We start from the raw sequence: 9,402 nt of genomic DNA, 5'->3' as shown, positions 1-9,402 counted from the left end.
ACACAGTTTATATCTGAACTATAAACTTTTATCCCAGTAATTCTGTGATTTGAATGTTTGTAACAGAAATAATGATACTGTGTGGCTGAAAAGACTGTGAAGCTGTTTCATTCATGACAGACAGCTGCTCTCTTTAGGTCAGCGGCAGTGCGAACGCAGATTTAAATGCTCAAATCAAACTGGTGTGATCGTACTCTGCACGGACAAACCAACAAGTGATCACAACATTGATCGCACACGTCAAAGTTTGAGGAATGAAACAGACGAATCATTGTAATTTAGGAATAGAATCACGTTGGTGTTTGAATCGCGATCTTTAACGATCTATTAAATTAAAGTGCTTTGTCATGTTGGTGGTGACACCTCTCTTGCAACATGTTTAGCTATCACAGATGGCCTATTATACTTCGCTTTTTTGGCTTCTGATCGCAAATGTAGCCAAACTTTGGAGCACTTAGGTTAGCGAGCAAGGTCCTGGCAGATCGCTAGGTCCGGTCCTCACAGATGAAGAAAAAAAAGCGCATAGGAATCGATAGGCGGAATCGAAATTTTAATTTGACAACAAGTATCCGATTCCTGACCTCAAGTATCCGATTCTGGAATCGGAATCGATTTTCGATTCCCAACCCTAGTGAAGAGCATGGATGTCTAAATCATTAAGTAAATTAGTTATAGTTCATTTAATAAGTTGAACTTGCCATTTTAAGCTACAGAACATCTGCTGTTCAGTTATATACAGTAGTTGACTCCATACAGCAATAATCCCAAAGCGTGTTGTGAGTCATATGTTTATAGCTAATGGTTTTATGTGATGCGTAACCATTTGTTTTTTCATTTTCCCACAGTCTGTGTACTTCAGTCCATCCTGTCCACAGAAGCTTGCAAAACGGGAATGCCATCCGTTTCCCAACTCCTACAAACACCGTGCGTTACGACATTCAGGCCTGCTTTGGGCTCAGGAGTGAATCTCACAAAATGATCTCATACAAACATTTTTGAAATTTAGTTTAAAATGTTTATTTTTAATATTATTTTTCTCACATGTATTTTATATAGCACTTATTTTGGTATTTTTTGTTTTATCATATTTTATATATTACTTTTTTTTTATTATTATTATTATTATAACAAATGATTGTTATTGTCGAGTTAATTTGCTTATTGCGTAATATCATGAAAATAATGTCAAATTGCAAAAAATAGGTGTCATTTTCTTTACAAAAAATGTAATTTAATATCTTATTCCTTTGGGGCAAACATTTTTTACAATTAGTTAAAATTTTATATATAATTTTCCTTATATATTTATTTTATATAGTATTTTATTTGGGGTTTTTTGTTTGTTTGTTTTATTATTATATTTTTATATAATACATTTTTATTATTTGTTTATGTAATTACAATTATTTTAGAATAAAATTATTGACATCATTGTCATGAATCAATTCATTTATTTCTTAATATCATGAAAATAATGCCAGTTTGCAGTGGTGTTAAGAAAGGCATAATTTTCTTTATTCAAAATAAAAAATTTTGTTTTCTTCTGTTGATTTTAGGATGAAATATGACCTAAAGTTTTTCTTGACAAGTTTTATGTGACTCATCCTAAGAGGGATGTGATGTGTACATGAGCGTAAAGTCTTCATTTTATGACTAAGTCACGTTATTGTGAATCCAAAGCATGTGGTTTTCTTCTTTACAGCAGTAATTGTGAATGTTGACATTGTTTAAAACCGAAGCACAAACCGCTGCTGAGTTCAACTCTCGTTCTAACAGGTTATTCAATGACGTGCTGCTGTTTAACTCTGAGAAACCCCAGTTTAAGGTAAGCAAACTGAAGTAAAAAACTAACCTAACCAGTTTCTGTTTTACTAAATAATTGGTTAAATCTTCCCTCTTTCCAAATTTAGATCAGTTCCAAATTAAAGGAGGCCCTGAAATCGTCCAAGGAATGCTTGGAGAAGCGCTTAGTGGAGGAACAGAGGACAGTTAGTGCATTGCTTTATTCACTTTTAGGCTCTTGTGCAACAAACGTTTGGCTTGGCTTACTTAGGAAACATTACACAACAGTGTCGCAAACACAAATTCCATCGTTTCGGTGTAGAAAAGTTGACTTGATGACATCAGCTGAATAAAATGTAATACTTTACAACAGGAAACTTCCATGAAACGTTTTCTTAGTAGTCCTGTAGCTTTAGGTTTTTATGTAACTGGAACCTCGTGTGTTTTCAGATCCACCAGCACAAGAGGCTGACGCGAGCGCAGTCGCACCATGGCTCAGAGGAAGAGAAGCGGAAAAGGAAGATCTTGGCCAGAAAGGTACATGAGTTTGAGCGCTTTGCCATAATTAGGATTCGCATTGAATGCTTACACCGTTTTGTGCTAAACATAATGGTTGTTAAAACCAAAACGCCTGTTTTGGTTTCAGAAATCGAGACAGTCGACGTATGAAAATGAGGAGGATCTTTCTGTCAAATACAATAACAACTCTGGTAGGTTTCATTTACTAAACTTTCCTTTATTAATGGAATAGTTCACCTAAAAATTTACTCGCTCTCAGGTCATCCAAGATGTAGATGAGTTCGTATCTTCATCAGAACAGATTTGGAGAAATGTAGCATTGCATCACTTGTTCACCAATGGATGCTCTGCAGTGAATGGGTGCCGTCAGAATGAGAGTCCAAACAGCTGATAAAAACATCACAATAATCCACAAGTAATCCACACCACTCCAGTCTATCAGTTAATGTCTTATGAAGAGAAAAACTGTGTTTGTAAGGAACAAATCCATCATTGAGAATTTTTTAACTTCAAACTGATGCTTTCGGCTAAAATAAAATAATAAAAGTCCTCTATCCACAATATTGCTTTCTCCAATGAAAAAGTAATCTCATCTGAATCAGGAGAGAAATCTGCACAGATCAAGCACCGTTTATAAGCGAAAACAGTTTTAAATGAATATGTTGGTGGATTATGATGTGAGAGGACAACAGGCGATGGACTTCTTCACTGGAGGAAGAGTTATTATGGACTATGGAATTGTATTTTGGTCAGAAGCAACGGTTTGAAATTAAAAACGATTTGTTTTTTACAAACATGCATCTTTTCGCTTTACAAGACATTAACTGATGGACTGGAGTGGTGTGGATTACTTGTGGATTATTGTGATGTTTTTATCAGCTGTTTGGACTCTCGTTCTGACGGCACCCATTCACTGCAGAGCATCCACTGATGAGCAAGTGATGTAAAGCTAAATTTCCCCAGATCTGTTCTGATGAAGAAACAAACTCTTCTACACCTTGAACGAGGGTGAGAAAATTTTCAGTTCATTTTTGGGTGAACTATTCTTTTAAAAAAACAATGGCAAATTTAATGCCAAATTTTAATGTCACATTTTCAGTGTTTTGGGTTCTGAAAGTATTTTTCTCCCATCGGGATTTTGTAAAAGTCTTGAGGGTCAATCCATCTCAAATGACCCAATGAAGGTTGCTTGACCATTTTTAATTATCCTCTTCTTCTTTTTTTGTGGTTGAACCATTTAAAATAAAAGTAAAATAAAAAAAAAATTGTGTAGCAAATCCAAAAACTACCAATACTAAAAATAGCTAAAAATCAAGTAATAACAAAAAGAAATTAAAAATGGTCAAGCAACCAACTTTACAATTTTTGGATCACTTGAGATGAAATTACTGTTCAGTAAAGAGTTGTAAACCATCAACCAAACCAACCTGCTTCAGATAAATCACAATAATACAAACTTTCATTTGATACAAAAATGTTTTAGAACAAATGTAAAAAGGGCATATTTTTAATGTCTAGCTCACCCAGAATTTGGAAATTAAAGACTTTTTAAATAATTAAGTGCACATGATGCTAACTTATGGCGTTGAAAGAAGCAAATACTGTTGCGAACGACCTCGCCGTTCATCGTAGAGCTTCAAAGGTTTATAGTTATTATGAAAAGTCTGGTTTTGAATGGCTTTTTTTACTATCAGAAACCCTTCTGTTGAACTATATTATTACCTGATTCAAGATGCAGCTCTCAATGTATAAATACAGTAAAAGAAAACATTTTAAAAAAATCATATTTATTGTCTTCTAGCAGGTTCTGGGGCGAGTTCACCTCCAACCTGCCCATCCTCACCCACTCCTCTGCCTGGATCAGGTGCGTACCGTTTATAACGCCGTCCATCCTCAATCATTATGTCAAATAAATCAGAAGAGTTTGTGTTTCCTGGTCTTATTCAAACATTCCCTTTCCACAGTCAGTATGTCCATGTAAACAATCAGTTTTCCCAGTATATCACATACAATTCTGTATACGTTGCATGATTTGGTAAAATGTTTTCGATTGTAACTCACCGGCGCATTAACATCTCCTGGTTTTTTTCTATCCAATAGAGACCTAATCTTTTTCATTTCATCAAATTCCTCATGAAATCGGTTACAATCTCCATTCATCTTACCAGATCATAATCATCCGATGTGTCGCCTCATTCTGATATGATCAGTAACTTGTGTGTGCCTCTCTCTCTCTCCCTCTCTCTCTTATATGCTGTCTTCAAAACTAGAGCATGCGCCATTTTGAACGTGTGTGGGGTAAAGTAATTCAATAATAATAATCTATTTCCACCGTAAAGTTGCAGCTCACCCTCCCTCAGTAGTACATTCGGATTCCCCACCGCAAAACTGTTGCATCAATATTAAAGCATGTAAATGCATGCAAATGAGGTCCGTCCAGACACTTTCCAGCCTACTGAGAAGGGTTAATGCAACTTTATAAGTTCACAATCTGCAATTGTCTATTTAGGCACAAAATTTTCATCATTCTGGACTTTTCTGAGGGTACATTCTCTTTTTAACAGCAAACACTCTGGTTTTGTGGATTGTGATGGTTGTTTTTTTTTCTTATATATGCAGTGTTTATGTTAGTGAATGATAATACTAGTTTTTAAGATACTATTTTTATATACACTTTTGAATGAGGAATATCGTGGTCTTAAAGCAATTACAAGTGAGCACAAGTAGTACGCTGACGATACTTGAATCTTGCTGGCTCAGAAGGCATGAGTCATGCTGTCCAGCACTTATTTCCAAGAAGGTTATTGGTCAGTAAATGTGCACAGTATTGACAAATCATAATTTAGTCAACATGAAATGGCTGTTTTCTTTCTAATCACTCATATTTTTAGTTGTTATATAATTAATACTTATATTTTTAGTATCATGATATTTTGTATACGATATTTACTTACAAAATATATGTTTTAAATATAAATATTTTAAATTAATTGTATAATTAATTTTATATTAAACAAATTAATATTAATTTATAATTAATAACTAATTAATTATTATAATGTATCATTATAATATATTATTATTTTATATATTATAAAATTATATGCTATAGAAAAGTTATATTCATAATATATTAGACACCTCTTTCAGCCATGTATCAAAAGTAGGGGGTGAGGCATGTTTCCATTTTAAAAGTACGAGACGTCTCGCTAAGAAAGTAGTAAAGGCTATAGCCTTTTGAACCGTCACTGAAAGGTCAGCATTCACTGCCATGCCGAAAATATAAAAATATATTGTATATTTACTTATTAAATAAAACTATTTTAAGTATTTTTATATTTTGTGTATTTTTATCTGAATTATATTTTATATCATAGTATGTTTTTATATCATTATATTTTGTATATTTATTTATAAATATTGCACGTTTTATATTTTTAATGATATAATTAATAATTAGATATATCAGTATATCAGTGTATTTTAATATCATAATATGTTGGGTATTGCATTATTATTAAATATTTATATTTTGTATATTAGATTTTATAATTTTTATAATTATTAATTATATAATTATATTTGTAGATTTTTATCTGAATTATATTTTATATCATAGTATGTTTTTATATCATTATATTTTGTATATTTATTTATAAATATTGCACGTTTTATATTTTTAATGATATAATTAATAATTAGATATATCAGTATATCAGTTATCATAATTATCATAATATGTTGGGTATTGCATTATTATTAAATATTTATATTTTGTATATTAGATTTTATAATTTTTATAATTATTAATTATATAATTATATTTGTAGATATTATATTGTATATATACAGACATTATATATTGTGTATATATAATATATATAAAATATTGTAATATAATATTAATTAAAAAAAGTAAATATAATAATTTAATAAAGATCATTTACATTTTTTTTACTTATTATATATATCTTTTTTTTTTTAAATGTATATCATTTTTATATTTTATTTCATAATATTTTTTTATATTGAAATATATTGTGTATTTATGTATTAAATATAAAGCTATCAAATTATTCCATGTTGACTTTAAATGTTGCCACTTCTGGTAAGTGTATCATTCTTATTGTACTTTATCACTTCCTGTTTACTTAACTGCACAGAATTCTGAGTAGTTATATTACTGTTTATATTTGATGTAACTAAACCATATTAGTTACATTTGACTGATCGTGATGGACTGTTTTCTCTGATTCCAGCAGGAGCACCTCCAGCACCTCCTCTTCCTCCCCCCGCTCCTCCTCCTCCTCCTCCTGGGAACGAAGCCGTCCCTCCGTCCCTCTTGCCTCCTAGTGCCAACGGCGCGGGCAGGAGCGCCCTCCTCAGCTCCATCCAGTCCTTCAGCAAAGGCAAACTGAAAAAATCAGAAACTGTTGACCGCAGCGTCCCACGTTTGTGAAACAAAAAGAAAAAAACGCTCGTCTTTGTTTTAGTGCAATTCGTCCACTCGAAGTCTTTTTAGCAATTTACGTCTAGCAGTGAAAATTGACTGTTTGTACCTGAACTTCTTCAGTGTTTGTTTTGTTCGTTTGTTTTATTCACAGCCCTGCATTGTTTTGTTTTGTTTTGTTTTAAACTGCTCGACGTAACCTAAACAGTTCTGCTTGGACCAGCTGTCGCATTTAAAAAATGGACTTGCACACTCATTCGAACGAAAAAAATCTTCATTTTAAAGGACTGACTTTTGAAAGTGAGGGCACAAGATGGTGGAGAATGCGGGCAGCACATTTACTATGAATGACAACGTAACTGGATTTTATTGTCGGTTCATAAAACAAGTAATATTTGATTCTGATATTTTAATTCAACCTTGGTAACGGTTCATTTCAAGGGGGTTTGGGATGATGCTTTTTAAGCGTTTGTCACATTTACCATTGTGCCTACAAAAGCTGAGAGCATTCTTTGTTCTCTTAGTTTTTTTCCTGTGGAAATTTTGAGCTACATTGTTCGTATTTTCTTTCAAAACAAAGTAATATTTGTATTCCTGTTCTGCAAGATCACAATCAAAATGTTGCACAAATAGCAACATTTATACGATGCGTTTAGCATTTACGCCCCTTAACAACACAGTTTCTGTGTCAGAAGATCAATGGCTTTGATTTACCACTGACATGATTGTATAATGACCATTGTGATGCCACTTACGTCGTCTAATCCTATTGGCTGTTGCGGCCTGGTAGAGAATTTCAGCCAATCAAGCAAGTAAAATGGAAATGGAAGTGATTTCTTGTTTTGCACACATATAGGAAGAAAGAAACTTCTGTAATTCATATTCATCGCGGGGTCCTGTTGAAAACCAGATCCATTTGTAATCTAGAACGATGTACAGTGAATGATGCACAATAGTTCATCTTTTGCTCCTGTAACCGTAAACTCATTTGTATATAGATTCATACAGACACTGAAAACATTACAGCTAAATACAGAAATGCATATTCCTGGCTTTATCGTGGGGGAAGAGTTTAATAATGTTTTCATTTTCGCTACAGCACTTTACCACTGAATATTTAGCAGTGGTCTGGAGGAGAAGAAATCTTCTCAAGTTTACACAGAGATTTATGTATGTTTGAGAACAATAGAGGAATCAATGTGTTTGATGATGAAGAAAATTGCCACTTATTTTCCCCTCTGTACAGTTTCCACTGAAGTTGGACATCCTCAAAATGCTACAATTTTTTTCCCCCTGTTCTAAAAAACGTATATTGGCAATATTTTAAAAGAATGGTCTTGTGCTTTTAGTTGTGAACATTGAAGTAAAGACTATGGAACAGATCGCGTGTGGTTTAATTTCTTCTTCAAACTTGTATAAACTAATAAATAACTAATACATATAGATCTTGTGGATAATATAAATTATATGAAATTGTATGTGGAAATAAAATATAATAACTATTTACATATATACATTTTTAAACATGTAAAGACATATTTTTATATTTATTTTCAATCTTTAAAATAATTCTAATTTTATAATTATTATTTAAAATATATAATAAATATTTCAGATATTTTTCTTTAATATATTGTACATAATATATGTACGTCCCATTTGGTTTATAATTATGTAAATATAGTTAACAAAATATAGTTAAATTAGTTATATTTTATTTTTATTGTACTATTAATTTAACCATATGCTTTATCAACATTCACTTGTTTAGTAATGATATATTGTACATTATGTTGAAAACATTATCATGTAAGTATTTTAGAAACTTTTTCTAATTAATAAATATGTAGAGATCTCATGGATTATTTCAAATTTATTGGATTTTCTGCACTGAGCATCAAATCCACAGACAACAATGCACTGTTAATACTCTAGTAAGCATCTCCCTCAACCAACTACCTAAGAAAAACTCCCATACTTTTACTTTACTTTACTTTTACTTATTAGTCATTTAGCAGACGCTTTTATCCAAAGCGACAAAAAAAAGGTATAATAATGATTCTAACGTAACACTAAGCCAAACACCAAAAAACAACTACATATGTGTATGTACAGCCACACACATATACATATACATATATATATAAATACATTCGATATATATATATTATTTCATTTCCATTCTGTATGTTGAAGTACTGAAATAACTCAAATTAAATAAAACTAAAACTTAATAAAAAACCTATATAGACATAATAAAAAACTAATAAAATGACAACACTACAACTAACTAAAACTAAAATAGATAACTAATACAAATCAAACTACATTAGTTTATCAGTAATCCTAAAAAAAATAACACTGAGCCAAACACACATGCTAAAATAACAACAACTTACTGACACATAGTAAGAAATGGTTATAAAATCAACCATAGAAAAAAAAATTATAACAATAAAAAAGGAAAAAGAAAAATCCATAATAATAATAATATCTTAATAGACAGAGAATCTTCTCTTACAAGAATAGCATGATAATTGTAAAAAAATAAAATAAAATTGTTGCTCAGTTTAAGTGTCTAGAGAGTTATCCAACAAATAACCTAAAAACGCCACAGTTTATCTAAGGTCCTTAAAGAACCATTGAGGGAC

The 9,402-nt window shown here is 31.5% G+C and overlaps 1 protein-coding gene across 7 annotated transcripts in view; it reads left to right on the top strand.

Moving 5' to 3' along the window:
- The window catches only part of LOC107653174 (PX domain-containing protein kinase-like protein), a 19,846-nt gene extending 11,773 nt beyond the window's left edge, over window positions 1–8,073 (top strand). The window contains exons 12-19 of one of the 7 annotated variants that reach the window (XM_016439830.1): window positions 846–924; window positions 1,777–1,825; window positions 1,911–1,988; window positions 2,233–2,319; window positions 2,429–2,492; window positions 4,106–4,165; window positions 4,572–4,599; window positions 6,564–6,647. In XM_016439830.1, coding sequence (XP_016295316.1) covers window positions 846–924; window positions 1,777–1,825; window positions 1,911–1,988; window positions 2,233–2,319; window positions 2,429–2,492; window positions 4,106–4,165; window positions 4,572–4,588 — 434 coding nt within the window. In that variant the 3' untranslated portion in view covers window positions 4,589–4,599; window positions 6,564–6,647. Of the gene's footprint in view, window positions 1–845; window positions 925–1,776; window positions 1,826–1,910; window positions 1,989–2,232; window positions 2,320–2,428; window positions 2,493–4,102; window positions 4,166–4,571; window positions 4,600–6,560 lie in introns of all 7 variants that reach the window. The other 6 variants (XM_016439828.1, XM_016439829.1, XM_016439827.1 and 3 more) reach the window with 6 other exon arrangements.
- Window positions 8,074–9,402: the final 1,329 nt, after the last annotated feature.

This window comes from Sinocyclocheilus anshuiensis, unplaced genomic scaffold (assembly GCF_001515605.1).
Source record: "Sinocyclocheilus anshuiensis isolate Anshui unplaced genomic scaffold, SAMN03320099.WGS_v1.1 scaffold211, whole genome shotgun sequence".
Taxonomy (NCBI): domain Eukaryota; kingdom Metazoa; phylum Chordata; class Actinopteri; order Cypriniformes; family Cyprinidae; genus Sinocyclocheilus; species Sinocyclocheilus anshuiensis.
The sequence above is the reverse complement of the archived record's forward strand: the minus strand, read 5'-3'. Positions and strand labels throughout refer to the sequence as shown.